The sequence below is a fragment of the Ictalurus punctatus genome, chromosome 6 (genome assembly GCF_001660625.3).
Source record: "Ictalurus punctatus breed USDA103 chromosome 6, Coco_2.0, whole genome shotgun sequence".
Taxonomy (NCBI): domain Eukaryota; kingdom Metazoa; phylum Chordata; class Actinopteri; order Siluriformes; family Ictaluridae; genus Ictalurus; species Ictalurus punctatus.
The window spans coordinates 8970562-8987800 of record NC_030421.2 but is presented as its reverse complement, the minus strand read 5'-3'; the positions used below and the strand labels follow the sequence as shown (position 1 = coordinate 8987800).

Here is a 17239-nt window from a genome sequence, read left to right as displayed (position 1 = left end):
TAAGAGTTTCATTCCAGGCAGACTTGGTCTGAGCAAAGGGTTGTTAACCGTGCTTGAGCAAATACCGTAAGTGAATGTTAATTTGGATTCTTAATTTGTCCACTCATGTTACTTCTATATAGTAATAATCACCTGTTATGACCAATGCAGACAAATGAGCTACCTGTATGCTTTCTTACCCAAACCCCAAAAAAAGACATTTTAAAGAAGTCCACTAAATGAAAATTTGGTTTTTAACTATCATGGTTTTCCTTAATTCCTTAATCTGAACAAAAACTATTTTTATATTTGTTTTTCATTTCATTCATGAAGTACCTAATGATTAGGTCAAGGCTGGTATGTATAAATATCCTCAGAGAAAAAAAGTGGTCTTAACTGCCATAAATTCTATGAAATCACAAACTTTATGCCAAAGAATAAAAGCAATGTGTGAAATGTTTAGCCCTTAGAGTACTCCTAAAAGGGTGAGTGTTTAGGAGTGTTTCAGAAGATGACTGTTCAGAGTGGCAGCACTGAGACTAAAATATGCATGTGCCCATGTTTATCTGCGCTTGGTACTGCATTTGGTTCATAAATATGTTTCTGAATGTCTGAATATATATGAAATGTGAATATGAACACATTTTTAGTTCTTAAGGGATTAACTGGAAGCACTTAAACAATTTCCCAGTGTTTACTCAGACTAGAGGTGTGTACAGGTCAGGACAGATTTTATTTATTTTTTTGTTCCAATCTCACCCGTGTCCATAAATTTGGAAGACAGATTCTCAGTCAGATTATGGTCTGGGCTTTGGCTGGGTCATTCTACCACATTCGAGTTCTTGGATTTGAACCAATTCAGTGTAGCTTTGATTCCAACAAGAAATAATTTGGGGGTTTCACAGATATGGTGATAAATACTTAGGCAACTGTGTGCACGCTTAACTTGAATTGCACTCTTGTTGTACCCTTCCACAAGCCTCTCACAATACTTTGCTGAAATTTTTGCTCATTCCTCCTGACAGAACTGGTGTAACTCAATCAGGTGTGTGGGCCTCCTTGCTTACAACCCCTGGCAAAAATTATGGAATCACCACACTAATTAGGGTCTGTATTTGCCTCCAGGGGCTTGTGTTTTAACAGAGCGTATTTGGATGTCATTATTCAAACAGGCTGAATGTTGAAAGTGGCCAAGCCCCATTGGTTTTTGGTGTTTATTATTATTATTATTATTATTATTATTATTATTTTATTTAGCGATTTCACTCGTTTTTGAGGCATTTGTGATGCTTCAAAATGAATTAAATTCGGCATATGCATCATACTGGTGAAAAATTAAAATATTATGTAATAAATAGACTTGACCGTGGTTTAGCAGTTCTGTAGCATCCCCGAATGGCAGAATGGAATTTCATGAATTTTCTCAGAGGAGCACAAGCTTTTGTATGGTCATTGCACTCATCATGTATGACAAGGTTCACTTGGTTGTATCTGACTCCGCCCAACAGGAAGTTGGCCATGCTGGCTGGAATGTAGGGTTTTCAAACCTTCCCACTGTGTTTTGAGAGGCTTACAATGGCTGAAAACGCATGAAACTTTACAGTTCTATTTCTGATGGGATGACCTTTCACTTGATATTGCAGTTTAGCATAAGTGTGCCTCCTGAGCTCCATAGCTCCACCTAGGTTTTGAATGCAAATTTGACACCCTTGTTGTTGAATTGTATACTTCTTTGATCATTTCTTTTAAGTTTTGGCCAGTTGACTCCATAGTGCCCCCTATCACTTCTGAATAAGTTTATTATTGATGTTTGGTTTGATCAGCCTCAAATTGTGCATGGCTACTAATGGGTTACTCCTGATTACAGTAATGTGACAACTGAGTTATCGTTATACCACCACCTAGACTGAAACTGTTATATTGCACTTTAAAAAGAGTTTATATTGGTTTACCATATGGATTCATGTTGCTTTACTACAGGGTTTGTCTGATTTTGCTTGAAAAATAGTCACGTAAACCTAGAAAAGTAAGGTGGAAGATTAATTTGAATAGGGTTCATTGATGTGTGATTAAGGTGTTGTTGTCATTGCCATAAATGATGACCTGCTAAATAGGAAGTGTGAATAATGCTGTGCTGTTTGAATGATGGGCTTCAAATTCAAGTATTTACTTGATAGCAAGTCCTGATTACATCCATTTGACTTTTGTGCGCAACTGATGCACAACTTTTACTGTCATGCACACCAATAAAAACTCGTGTGTATTCAAGTGTGTTCAACTTGTTTGTTCGGATGTATCAGATCAAAATAATTCAATTCAATTTTATTTGTATAGCGCTTTTTACAATAGACATTGTCTCAAAGCAGCTTTACAGAAATATCAACACGGTATACAGATATTAAAGGTGTGAATTTATCCCAACTGAGCAAGCCACTGAGTGGCGACGGTGGCAAGGAAAAACTCCCTAAGATGTTTTAAGAGGAAGAAACCTTGAGAGGAACCCGACTCAGAAGGGAACCCATCCTCATCTGGGTAACAACAGATCTTGTGAAAAAGTTCATTATGGATTTATATGAAGTCTGTATGGCCTTAGGAGCAGCCGTAGTCCCAGCAGTCTGGAATTAAAGAAGATTTGAGCTCCATCCAGAGGCAGAAAGGATCTGGATCTCTAGTATCTCCATAAATTCGTGTGGGGCTCGGCGAAAGGAGAGAGGGAGAAAGTAGAACAGAATCTAGTCAGGGTAGGCTTGAGTAAACAAATACGTTTTAAGCATAGACTTAAACACTGAGACTGTGTCTGAGTCCCGAACACTAATAGGAAGACTGTTCCATAACTGTGGGGCCCTATAAGAGAAAGCTCTTCTCCCTGCTGTAGCCTTCACTATTCGAGGTACCGTCAGATAGCCTGCATCTTTTGATCTAAGTAGGCGTGGCGGATCATATAAAACCAAAAGGTCGCTTAGATATTGTGGCGCGAGACCATTTAGTGCTTTATAGATTAATGAGAGTATTTTATAATTAATGCGAGATTTTACTGGGAGCCAATGCAGTATTGATAATATCGGTGTGATATGGTCGTATCTTCTAGTTCTAGTCAGGACTCTAGCAGCTGCATTCTGGACTAATTGGAGCTTATTTATATTCCTACTGGAACATCCAGACAGTATGGCATTACAATAATCTAATCTAGAGGTGACGAATGCATGAACTAGTATTTCCGCATCATGTAGTGACAATATGTTTCTTATTTTAGAAATATTTCTGAGATGAAAGAAGGCTATCCTAGTAATATTATCTACATGAGCATCAAATGATAGGCTGGAGTCAATAATCACTCCAAGGTCTTTAACTGCTGCACATGATGAAACAGAAAGACCATCCAGAGTAACCATGTGATCAGAAAGAATACTTCTAGCTACACGTGGGCCTAATAAAAGTATTTCTGTTTTATCAGAATTAAGCAGAAGGAAGTTAATTAACATCCAATGTCTAATGTCCTTTACACAATCCTCAACTTTACTAAGCTTATGTCTGTCCTCTGGCTTTGCTGAAACATACAACTGTGTATCATCAGCATAACAGTGGAAGCTAATTCCATGTTTACGAATAATTTGACCTAGGGGTAGCATATATAAAGTAAAGAGCAGTGGGCCTAAAACAGAACCCTGTGGAACTCCAAAAGTAACCTCAGTACGCATGGAGAATTCACCATTTACATCTACGAACTGATAACGATCGGTCAGATAAGACCTGAGCCAGGAGAGGACTGTTCCCTTAATACCAACAACATTTTGTAATCTATCAAGGAGAATAGTGTGATCTATAGTATCAAAAGCTGCACTAAGGTCGAGTAACACAAGCAGCGAGACACAACCCTGATCGTAAGTCAGTAGAAGGTCATTTACTACTTTAACTAACGCTGTCTCTGTGCTATGATGAGGTCTAAATCCTGACTGATATATTTCATGAATGTTATTCCTATCTAAGTACGAGAATAACTGCTTTGCTACAACCTTTTCTAAAATCTTAGAGATGAAGGGGAGATTTGATATTGGTCTATAGTTGGACAATTGAGACGGGTCAAGATCAGGTTTTTTAATCAAGGGTTTAATAACTGCTAATTTAAGTGATTTAGGTACATAGCCACTGCTTAGGGAAGAATTGATTATATTTAGAAGTGGCTCAATTACTACTGGACCAATCTGTTTAAACAAACATGTAGGTACGGGATCTAGTATGCAAGTTGATGAATTGGCTGAAGAGATTAATGTAGCTAGTTCGGTCTCTCTAAGCGGAGCAAAACACTCTAAGCATTGATCTGATATTGCTACATTGTCATGTAATGGGTTTATTACAGTACTGTCCAGTTTTAATTTAATGGCCTGTATTTCACGTCTAATATTTTCAACCTTATCATTGAAAAATTTCATGAAATCTTCACTGCTATGTAATGATTGAGTGTTTCTCTCTGTAGTGGTTTTATTCCTAGTTAATTTTGCTACTGTGTTGAAAAGGAATCTAGAATTGTTTTTGTTGTCTCCTATTAAGGTGGAGAAATAGATTTTTCTAGCATCGCCAAGAGATTTCCTATATTTCAGTAGGCTCTCCTTCCATGCTGTTTGAAATATCACCAGTTTGGTTTGACGCCATTTACGTTCTAATTGTCGAGTTGTCTGTTTTAAGGTTCGCGTTTGATCGTTATACCAGGGTGCTAATTTTTTTTCTCTAATTATTTTCCTTTTGAGTGGAGCCACTCTATCTAGCGTGTAGCGGAGTGTTGACTCCAAGCTTTCAGTCGCCTGATCGAGTTCTGTGTGATCTGACGGTGATCCAAATCTAATTGATGTTTCTGCGAGGTTATTTATGAAGCTCGGTGCAGTAGCTGATGTGTAGGTACATTTTACGCGGTAGCGAGACGAGGTGGAAATATTATGATCAATACGTATTATGAACGAGATAAGATAATGGTCTGAGACAACTGCAGACTGCGGAAAAATGATAATATTTTCTATACTTAGTCCGTATGTTAGTATGAGGTCAAGAGTGTGACCACCATTATGAGTAGGCCCGATTACGTTCTGATTAATCCCTACTGAATCTAAGATGGACACAACCGCTATTCTTAGAGGGTCTTCCAGGTTATCAAAATGAATATTAAAGTCTCCGACGATTAATGCTTTGTCTACAGACACAACCAGGTTTGAGACAAAGTCTGCAAATTCACTAAGAAATTCAGTATATGGCCCTGGGGGTCTGTAAATAATAATTAGAGGAATTGACTTATTTTTTGTGGCTACATAACTTATACTGGTATAAAGAATTTCAAAAGAATTAAATTTATGCTTAGGTTTTTGTGTGACGACTAGATTTTGACTATGGATGAGTCCAACACCTCCTCCTCTACCAGTTGAACGAGGCTGATGTACATAACTGTATCCAGGAGGACTGGCTTCATTTAATGCTATGTACTCGTTTGGTTTAATCCAAGTTTCCGTTAAACACATTAAATTACATTCCTGATCAGTAATGATGTCGTTAACAATAAGAGCCTTAGACGCAAGAGATCTAATGTTTAATAGTCCTAGCCTCAGATCAAAAGTGCTGGCTGTGCATTCAATATGATTTAATTTTATGTTAATTAGGTTACGAAGATAGACTTTCCGAGATTTTCTATATATTTGAATAGCTCGGGGAACAGACACAGTCTCTATAGTATGTATTACCTTTGCCGGATTTTTAGTTGAACATTGATTATACTGAATGTTATTATTGGAAGATGTACTTAAGGTAGGCAGTCACTTGGAGTGTAGCGCCTTGGAAATGTTGTCTGAAAGCAGTTCCGCTCCAAGGCTGCTGGGGTGCAGGCCATCAGGACGAAACAACCTAGGACGCTCCCAGAACAGATTCCAGTTATTGACAAACACCAGATTCTGCTCATTACACCAAGATACTAACCAATCATTTAATGCTAGAAGTCTACTGAACTTTTCTGCTCCACGTCTGTATGTGGGAAGAGGTCCAGAGACGATGATCTTCGCGGTAGGTGATCTGCCTCGTACCGTCTCGATCAGGCTGGAGAAGTCCCTCTTCAGAACCTCCGTCTGCCGCAGCCTGGTGTCGTTCGTCCCCGCGTGCAGCACAACCGCTCCAATGCGCTCGTCCTTCTTCAGGATCCCGGATACCTGCGCAGCGACATCAAGGACACAAGCACCAGAAAAACAGTGTGTGCGCACCTTACCTTTAGATGAGGCTACACGGACGTTCCGCACAATGGAGTCCCCGACGATCACAGTGTTGGGTCTGGTCTGGCGGAGAGGGGCGAAGCGGTTCCTGGTTGGAATCTCGAACACCGGAGGTGGAGAAGGTCCAGCCCGCGCCTTTCGCCGCTGGTTCACCCAAGGCCCGAGGTGTGTTGGCGCTGGCGTGACGGAGACCACGGCTGGGAAAGTCCTAGGTGCATGGTCCCTGCACAGAGAAACACACGGCGTAGAGGGGCTGGGAGTGGAAATACCACGCTGTGTGCTTACCTTGGATATGTGAGCAGAGGCACAAGATGTTTCCAGCGCAGTTTGTCGCTCCAGCAGCTGGGTCTGCTTGTCGAGTAGGCCGCGGATCTGCTTCTCCACATCCTCCAGTTCCAGCCGCACCATGTGAAGCTCAAGCGAGTCCTCATCTGCACTCAAAACCGGAGAGACAGCAGACATGTTTGTTTGTTTTTTTGTTTGTTTGTTTGTTTTTTTTTAAAACAGAACAGCGGTAAGTGAGAAATGTGAAACGTAAACAAGGCTAGCGGTAGGTGATGCTAGCGGGCTACAGGCTACAAGCTAGTCGCGGATGTTTTGTAAAAAACAAAACAGAATACAGATCAAATTTGCGACAGCGCAACGTTACGATTGTTTTATTTAAAGTGGTGTCAGTTATATTTGTATAACGTAAGGTAAATAATTTTAAAGTATAGAGATTAGAAGAAATTAATGTAAATTAATGTAATAGCGTTAGCTCGAAGGGTGCTGCTTCCTCAATTCACATCAGAACAAGTTACTGGCAAAACTCTGATCCCATTAATACATTTCTGTAATGCAGTCTTGCCTGCCAAAATATTTCATACCCCTAGCTTTACTAATATAATAACTCTATGAGCAAAAACCTCAGTGTTAATTCTACAATAGCCATTTAAGTCAAAAGCTCACCGTGAAACTAAGGCACCAGTTTCTTCTTCTTCGCCTGTCGTCAATTTTCACCATTACAATTTGCCCCCACACAATTCATATCATGTCTCCACCTCTGTCCCGTTGTGTGGTTTAACCCGATTCAACTTGCACGCCAGCGCATGGGTCCTTGTCCAGTGCTGTGACAGGGGGACCTGTTGTTGTTGTTGTTGTTGTTGTTGTTGTTGTTGTTGTTGTTGTTGTTGTTGTTGTTATTATTATTATTATTATTGTGATTTGCTTTCTATTGACTTGGTTTACAGAAATAATCTGTGCTTAACCAAATTACACTGTTACGGTCCTACTGTATGCTTAAGATTTACTTAAGGAGGATTTACTCCTTGCCAAGTGTTACTCTGAGAACTCTCTCAACACATTTTACTCCCAGCTTTTAGCTGCATTTTTTGGAATAAAGTAGATAAAGATTATTTACATGAATAATTCTCAGAAGCATTTTATTCATACTGGCATTGGAGTTGAACAAAATTTCATAACAGTATTTCCTTCATACTTAATCTTTCTTTTCCAGAGGGATGATCCAAACTGCAGATAAAACTGAAGAACTGTATAACACCAGCTACTGGGCCAGCTACAATATTCCGTAAGCACTAGAGCTCAACATACAGTATATTTCTGTATTCCTAGGTATTCATTTTCATTCATTCATTTTATTTTCATTCTACATTGCCTGGTTAGAGTAGTTGTCAGTAGCACCAGTGGGGTTTAAAAAGTTAATCAGAGTCCTTCTTTCCTCACTAAACAATACCCACAGCAGAGGTCAATACTTCCCTGACTTGTGCAATACCCAGTGTCCCCCTCCTGAGTTGCCAAACAGTTTCCCATATCATCTTCAGGCTACCCAAAACTGCTTTTCCATGGCCTCTCTAAACTCCTCCCATCTCTGTGCTTTTGTTTCTGCATTTGATTTTGCTATCACTACCAACTGTCAAAAGCAGTTGGTAGTGAGTTGGATGTCAGGTAGTGAGCCCACAAGATGGTTCCATGAGCTAGGCCATATTACTTGAGGGAACAAAACCCCCAGGGGTGGGTCCCGATAACCCTAATCCAGGGAGGCCGCGTTCAGTGTTTTTGTACCTTTCATGGAGGTCTTTAAAATCACATTTTGCCTGACCTCTAACCTTACATCTGTTTGCCAATGTGGCCGTACTGGGAGCTAAGACATGGGCATGGAGCGGGGGCTCTGTAACACCCCCTTTTGACTAAAGTGGTGGGGCCAGTTTTACCTACAGTCAACTCAGTACATATATTGGATTCATCAAGCCAAACAACTTTCAATTTGACAGTCATTAGCTCCACCCAACAGTAAGTCGGCCACTTTGGATTTTAAATCTTCTAGATTTTTTAAAAATGGCAGGCTCTGCATTTTTTAAATACTCCACCTAGGGGATTCATGTGATTGTCACTAAACATTGTCAAAATTATGACGGGACATTGAAGATGCTAAATTGTGAAGGGATTTTTGATATCTCAAACAGTTTTGCCATGGCAAGGCAATAAATTTATGGTGAAAAAATGGAAACAGGAAGTGTCTCATATCTTCCACAGGCTATGAGTGATTTTAGATCAAACTTGAGCTGTATGTTGGTCACTGGGGCTGATCATATGGATGTGACTACTGTGAGTCATGGTCATAGTGCCACCAACTGGCAGCAGTAAGTGTATCACTTAAAACAGGCTTTTAAATAGTCTCTTATATGTACCTGAATAGCTTCAAACTTGTTCAGAATAATCTCAAGACATGGGTGATCTAAAATTGTTAAAGTATTTTTGATGTCTTTAAATAGTGTTGCCATAGTAACACATCAAACATAAATACTCTTTTCTGGTGTTTTTGAGGCTCTTAGCATGATTAAATTTCATTTAACAGGCACACATGACAGAGTTGTCAAGTGTTAGGAGTAGGCAAAAGCTAAGACATGAGAGTGGAGGAGGGGCTCTGTAGCACCCCCTTTTGACTAAATTGGTGTTGTCAGTTTTACCTACCGTCACCAGACTCAGTAGATATATTGTTCTTGTCAAGCCTGACACCTTTCAAAATGAGTCGTTAGCTCCGCCCAACAGGAATTCGGCCGTTAAGCTCCTGGTGACATAACCCTGAGGTTCAGTATACAAGCCCACTGATCCACCGATAGATGATTATAAAGACAACTAGGGATGGGTGATGATTTTTTTTTCTCCAGGCTAGATCACAAAAACAAAAATGAAATGAAACATTATAAAATTGTGAATTAATATTATTTAGCAAATTTACTGAACAGAGCAACCAAACTAATTTCCCTATTCATGAAAATATAGCTTTGCAAGGAAACATAACGGACAACTTGGGCCAAAGTACTTTTTCTAACAAATTTTAATGAAGTGGACCCCATGCCCAGAATGTAAACAATTATTTATAAAAAATTTAAAGCATGGATACTGTTTTTAAAAATGTTAAATAAAAATACATTTCATTTATTGTATCATTATAAACTGAAGACATTAGTAGAAGTAATTGACAGGTGAGTGGATATTTAAATATGTTTAAATACTGCATGTATTAGCCAGATTGCTTTATGTTTTATTTAACATTTTAAAAATAATGTGTTGCATGGTTTTGGCTTTTATTCCACTTCTCTCAAAATGCTGTGTACAGCTGAGGAATGGCAGGGTCAGAAAACATTTGAGACTCAAGTTTAGACACGACTTTAGAAGTCGCTTAAAACCCTAGTTTTCGACCATCTAGATATTACCAGGTATTTAGTCTGTATGTTTAATAGTTTCTCACAAAAATATATTATTTTTACACTTAATGTTTGAGTTATTTATCCACCGACTTGTGCTTTTTCGATCTGCTGACACAAACATCACATTCAGATTAGTAAACCTTGGGTCAGAAATATCATCCATGACTATTAGGCTTGGGTTATTCAGGAAAGAATTCAAATTAAACCTTAACAGCTGGCTCCAAAGGGATGTTTAATGGCATAGCCAATATCATTAGCCATGTTTTTAAGGGGGGAAAAAAAGAAAAAAGCTACACAGTATATAAAATTTTATTTAAAAAAAGCGAAACTCATACATACAACAAAGTCTATACAGAAAGAACAAGTTACATGGCATGACATTTTTATGATCTAAAAACCATTAACAGAAATGGGGTACTAACACTTCATGAAACTTTATTGATGGTTAAACATTGTACCTCAATGCTTTGAAAACCATGCAGTAAAGGTCCTCCAATAATAAATGATCCACAAAAAAAAAATTGCAATTTTTTCAGCGAGGTCTTTTGACCAGTGCTGTTCCAATTTTACTTGCAAACTAACATGGAAACTAAAACTGTTCCATATTTACATCCATCCTTGTGCTTCATGCCTCACCAGACTTTCCCAGTCCTTAATCATCCTCTCCACCTCCATACATATCAGCAAGTTTCTTGAAGCGTGGTCCCCACTCATTGAGATGGTCATAGTCCTGATCACCTGAGCTGGAGGAGTTCAGGGAACTGAGGGATCCTGCCTCTGATCCACCACCCTCATAATCAAACACCAGCAGGGAATCATAGGGGGGGGGCTGTGGGGTCATTATCCGCCGCCTTCAAGTTATCATCAGTGAAGGTGCCAATCTCCTCTGGGTTTGCAGGCCATGGCCGATATTGTGGAGCAGGCATAAAGGTGGGAACCACATCGTTATGGAACACTTCAGGGCGGTTGTCGAGGCCCCTGTGCAGAACACTTGGGTCATAGTCCTGATCATTCTCTCCACCACCCTCTTCATCATAATAGTACACGTTGTCATGAATATCATCATCATCATCATCATTGATGAGGGGCTGCTCCTTCTTGGTGCCTTTTCTTCGAAGGAACAGAAGCAGCAGGAGGACCAGCAACAACACAGCCAAAATAGCCCCCAAAATTCCAAGCACCCTGAGGAGGCCAAATCCTGCTATGGATTTGTCCAAGCATAATGCTTCATCTCCTGTGCCGTCGCATACAGTGGCCTGGACAGTGTTGTCCTGTGAGAGTTGGTTGTTGTCGAACGCCCTCAGAATAATATTGTACTCTCCCTGCTCGAGTGAAGTCTTAAGTGAAAGTATAATCCTTGTTTTTGTATCGTTCATCCTGGCAGTCCAATTGTTCTTGCCATCTTCTTGCAGCAACACACTAAAAGGAGGACCAAAGCCAGGCCCATCCTTATCAGTCACAGACAGGACCCGTGGAGATGAATCCTTATTACATATTTTGATGACCCTGTCTTCAATTATTGAACCATTATCATTCACATCCTGCAACTCAATTACAAGGGTACCAGTACCAGTTGCTGGAAGGTCATCATTATCCACAGTTAGGATTAGGGCTCTGTATTTGCCATCTTTCACATAAGGAGATTCTCTGTCCAAAAGACTCCTGAATGTGATTCGTCCCATGTCAGGGTTTACAATTTTAAGCCAGCCAGCGGGATCAATGCCTGTCCGGATCAGTGGCAGTGTACACAGTTAGTTCACTATCAATCGCTGCATCTTCCGGTTTGGAAATGAACTTCTCCAGTGAGTCGAACACTGGAGCTTCATTCACGTCGATAACATTTAGAATGACCGTGGCAGTAGAAGTAGGCAAAGGTTTAGCAAATGGAACCTCGTTTTCCACAGCTACTAGCAGTGTGTATTTGTTGTTGTTCTCAAAGTCCAATAGCTTGACAGTAGAAATGATGCCCTCCTGTTTGTTTGATCCTGTGCTAATGTTGAAAAATCCACCACTGTTTCCACTAACAATCTTAAACTCTGCTGCCCAGGCAGATGACTGTGGGTCATTATTGTCAGTCACTGACATTTTCACCACCAAAGCTCCCACTTTATCCTTTGTGACAGACACATTGTACAAGTTTTTCAGAAATTGAGATGCATTGTCGTTACTGTCTGTTACAGTAATAATAGCTTTTCCGATGACTGGGCGGCCTTCCCCCTGCATATCTGCTGCTTGAATCTCCAAAGTATATTCAGGATTTACCTCTCTGTTCAGGCCATCAGCATTCACTCGAATTGCTCCAGTGATCGGGTTGATCGCAAACATGTTTGGACTTGGATCTGTTGAAATCTGACTGATGATGAAGTACCTGACATCAGCGTTGTAGGTGGTTGGATCATCTGGATCAGTGGCATTGACTGTCATGAACTCGTATCCTATTTTTGAAGCTTCTGGTACACTCCCAATGAATGGATTTTGGGTGAAGATAGGATGTTTATCGTTCTGGTCCATCACTACGACTATAACTTCCATGGGAGGTTCTACAATGTTCGCATGAGTAGCTGATTTAGCTTGCAGCTCATATTTATCTTTTTCTTCCCTGTTTAGAGGCCTTGACACAGAGCTCTCCAGTGTTTCTGTCTATTGTGAAAAGTCCCACTGGAGGCCGGTCTGCTCCTTCACCACTGATACTGTACACCATCTTTGTTTCTTTGGCATAACTGGACTTAATCTGCACTATCCTCAAGGGGAAAGGGCCTTTTGAATTCTCTGCGATTGAGACTGGCGGAATCGCCCACTCTCTTTTTCTCCTCCGCAACCCACCTGATTTTGGAAACTCCAGAAATAAGAGAGCTGAGGGGGACTCAGTCTGCACAGGCTCAACTGCCCAATCTTCTTCTTTCTGCCCATGATGGTGGCCAGCCCGGCCCTGATGTTCCACTCTCACAAGCGCAGTGTGTTTCGAGAACATCTTATGGCCATCATGAAGAGTGACCGGTCTCTTCAGCTTTACTGTGCCATCAGAGTTTACATGAAACCTCGCATCAGCAGAGTCAAAGATGGTCCGTGTTCTTCCACCGCAGTCGTTGAAAACAACTGTGCCGATCCTTGAGCCCTTGTGCAGGTGTTCTCTGTGAACTCTGAGGAGGAAAAGATCAGAAGCAAAGCCAGGGGAACATGGCGTCGAAATAAAAATAAAAATGTAATCCTTTCAATTTGAGAGACCAAAGTGCGCCGTGACTGCATGAAGATTTTAAACTTGTCTGTGTCGACGTGAGGAAATGAGCTTCAGCAGGTAGTTTCGGCAGTGACGCGGCCGCAACTAGGTGACCTCGCCCGGTATAATGTCATGGCATCAGTGATGTCTTTATTGCTTAATTGTTTTCTGATGAGGAATGTTTTTTTTTTCGGCATTTGCGTTCTTCAGAGCTGTTTCTTGCTGCGGTGCACTCCTCCCTGTTTTATCTGGACTTCGGCACATTCTTTGGGATTTCTTGATGGTTAAACAAATTTATACATTTTTCTCAATCAGCCAATCTTCCATATTTTCACTTGATGTCACAAAACGAGTGTACTTTGCCCTGTGAACAAACACCACATCTACACCACAGCTGTGTAGTAAATATTCCAATCTGTGGTGTATATGTTCTTATTGACCAGGTCGATAAAACAAGTTAAGATTCTTCAAGGTTTCGAAAGGGCCCTGAGACTCTTTCAGTATTGGTTTTCACACGACAAAGTAAAACGTTGTCAATACAAATTTACATGGTGAATTCTGAACTACAGATTACTGCTTGATTACATCACTTCATCCAGTTTACGGTTCATTATGATGAAATGCATGGTATCATTCCTACAATTCCATAGATATGGTGGAATAATCAAACTAATAATGAGTTTGATTGAAAATAATATGAGATGTACAACAGAATTCTATCATTTTAATAATAAAAAATTCTCAACAACATTCACAATCAGTAAAGTTCTTCCAGGAGAGAGTGTATAAATTGTTACCTGGGGTGAAGGAGCTGTATGACATTTCTATGAGTATTTCATGTTGTGTTTTCAACAAATTGGAAAAGAAATTAAATGTAATATTTTTCTGCATATGACCAGACCAATCCATTAGGTATTTAGCTAGGGGATCAAAATGTTTGCATAGTTACAAGCATGTTGCATTGTGGGTAATTGCATAGATCACACCGATGACCATGAAAACAAAGGATTTTGCAAACATCCACTGCTTTCAGTTTACTGCTGTGTAAACTTGACCAGTTCCGAATATCTGATCTTGAATTTTTAATATACCAGATCCTCCATGCTACCGCTACTGGTAAACAAACCATTTAGGAAGCCTAACTGCTTACTATTGGTTATTTTTGGTTTATTTTTGTATCCATCAGCGAGAGTGTGGCAGCTGGACTAGCAAATAGATTTATATCTGGTTTATAAAACAACTTGGGATTCTATTTCTGATCGTTTTCACTGCAACTAACAAAATGTGTTTAATATCTCAGAAAACCTACACAATCTCTGTTAAAACAGAATGTGGAGACATTTTAATCATTCACAATCTAAAATCATCACATCACTCACCCCTAGATCTGTCAGTCTTTTCAGCCTTGTCATCTTAAAGTTGGACTTAAGGTTGCAGCTCACTCATGTGGTCTTCCCCTGCATACAATAAGACCCTTGCAACTGATACAGATTACAGCTGCACAATTTGTGTAAATCCTCCCCAAGTTCTCCACACTACCCCTTTTGGGTGTTCCCTCCGCTGCCTCAATGTAGCTGTTTGTATCAGGTTTAAACCCTGATGCTCGCCTGTATAGACAAAAATTAGACCAACGTGCAGACACTCATCACACCCCGTATCTATAATACGTTGTGTATATATTAATGTAAATATCTAGAATATATCACAGGATAATTATTTGAAATCTTAGATTTCCATTTAAAAACAGACACCTCACTATGATTGAAAGTAATGATGTATGTATGTGTATTTCATGTGTATTGTGTACATAATCATGTATACATAATGTAGTGTGCTTGGGTTGTGTTAGGTATTTTGAGGAGGTGTTTAATGCGAGTGGAGGTCCAGATCTGGTGAAGAAGTATGGCTCGTGGTTCTCCTTTAATGACAGTCCAAGAGCTCAGATATTCCGCCGCAACCAGTCCCTTGTTACTGACATTGAGTCCATGGTATGCTTAATGAGGTACAAACCTGCAACTCAGAATTCAAATCATGTCCAATTTCATAGGAGGTGAAAATAATACATCCCTCCTCCTTCAGTTTCAGATTGATTTTTCTGAATTAGCCTTGTGCTTAATTTCTTCCATCTTTCTTTCCTGTGGCACAGGTACAACAACTTTATGAATGATCCTTTGTCAGCGTGCGATGGCTGCAATCCAGCCCAGAATGGCGAGAATGCAATCTCTGCGCGATCAGATCTGAACCCAGCCAATGGCACATACCCTTTTGGAGCTCTTGGACAGAGGCCTCATGGTGGAACGGACATGAAGGCAAGGAATCCATTACTGTTTCAAAAATGTCACATTAAGGCAAATAAATACATGATAATACTACTGGATGTGTATGACATAAAGGATGTTTTTATTGGTTTGACAACCAGTGATCCCTGGAGGTGCCTTCAAGTAAATAGTGTTTCAGTCTTATTCAGGACTCTCTGTAGGCATCCAAAAATCTTGTGAATTGATGTTGTGCGCATAACTATTTTTAGACAGCAACATCTGAGGGATGTTTCGCAGTGTGTGTGTGATATGACCGCGTTTCACACTCTAACAATTAATTCTGCCTCTTCCTCTTATATTTATGTCTCTCTGTTTTTGCAGATGACATCTTATGGCTTATTCAAGCAATATGAGCTGTTAGCAGTTAGTGGTCCAACATGGGACCAGGTGCCAGCTTTTGAATGGAGCACATCACCGTACAGCAGTTTAACGCACATTGGCCACCCAGACCGCTGGGATTTCCCTACCGTACATATCAGATGGTCAGAATAAAGGATATGTTGTATGTCAGTGTATGTCATCAGACAACCTCAAATGTATTTGTTTTCTATTCTCAAATAAGGAGGTCCATACATTTTATTTGCACAATGTGATCACTGTGTCGTAAAATGCTTTTTGATTTTAGGTTGATTACCATGTTTGAAATGTACCTAATTTGGAATAAACAACAAATTTATAAGTATATATCCACTCTCTTGTTACAAAAAAATCAGCTTCTGTTCTTAATGTTCTTAGGCAAGCATGGGTTTAGCAAGACTTTATCCATGTGAGCGCTAACGATTATAGGCTTTTTTTTTTCTTATTTTTTTTTTTTTAGTTTGAGGTTGCTATAAGTAATATGGCAGAGGTAGGTCAATTAGTCCCAGTGTAGCATGGTGATTTAGCTTACAGCAATTTATGCTGGATGTCCAAGTGGTGTTCTGAAAACAATGTGAGCTTTATAAATAATTGGGCTACCTTTAGAAATGGACTGGTTTCATCTCACTCGGAAGTTGCTGCTCTCATTTCTTGTATAGGATAGGCCTAGATAATCTGTGACAAGAGCCAGCAGCCAGGCAATCTGAACTAAACTGAGTGTCTGCTAGTTGTATTGAGGCATCTCTCAGGTTCCACCATGTTTTTTTTATTTTATGATGTTTAATAATTTTCAATCTTTATAAACAAGACAAACAAGGGAAAAAAACAGAACAACTCCGCTCACAAATGCAGTGACACAATACCGACCGTTACTTAACTACATGATGTAAAGAAAGAAGGAAAAAAAAGCCATCATGTATCCCAAGCAACATGTGTAATAGATCACATCCTACAGTGATCATTAAAATACTATTGATTTTTATATATATATATATATATGTATGTATGTATGTGAGAGAGAGCATTTGCTCTGCGCCCTCCATGTGTTCTTAATTTGCCATCACAATTCCACAATTCATACTCATTCAATACAAATGAAAGTATATACAGTCCACAACAAAAAGACAAATGTAGTTTTATTCTTTAAAATAACAATTTTTTTCTTATCTTATTTTATATAATTTTTTGTATCTATTGTTAAAAAAAAGTGCTGGTCTTTTATTTTTGTCATGGACTGTACAGCAGTGTGTGCATGGTCTTACCTTTACTCGTCTGTCATTACTCATCATCAAATCCCAAAAACGCCTCCCTCACTGCACAGGCCGCCTCACTGCACAGGCCGCCTCACTGCACAGGCCGCCTCACTGCACAGGCCGCCTCACTGCACAGGCCGCCTCACTGCACAGGCCGCCTCAC

The 17239-nt window shown here is 39.8% G+C and overlaps 1 protein-coding gene across 2 annotated transcripts in view; it reads left to right on the top strand.

The window, feature by feature from the left end:
- Positions 1-16150, top strand: part of plbd2 (phospholipase B domain containing 2) — a 37773-nt gene extending 21623 nt beyond the window's left edge. Inside the window, exons 8-12 of one of the 2 annotated variants that reach the window (XM_017469695.3) lie at positions 1-66; positions 7717-7788; positions 14998-15150; positions 15295-15457; positions 15788-16150. The exon at positions 1-66 is cut by the window's left edge and continues 30 nt beyond it. In XM_017469695.3, the coding sequence (XP_017325184.1) occupies positions 1-66; positions 7717-7788; positions 14998-15150; positions 15295-15457; positions 15788-15958 (625 nt within the window). In that variant the 3' untranslated portion in view covers positions 15959-16150. The remainder of the gene's footprint in view (positions 67-7716; positions 7789-14997; positions 15151-15294; positions 15458-15787) is intronic. The other variant, XM_017469697.3, reaches the window with a different exon arrangement.
- The last annotated feature ends 1089 nt before the right edge of the window (positions 16151-17239 follow it).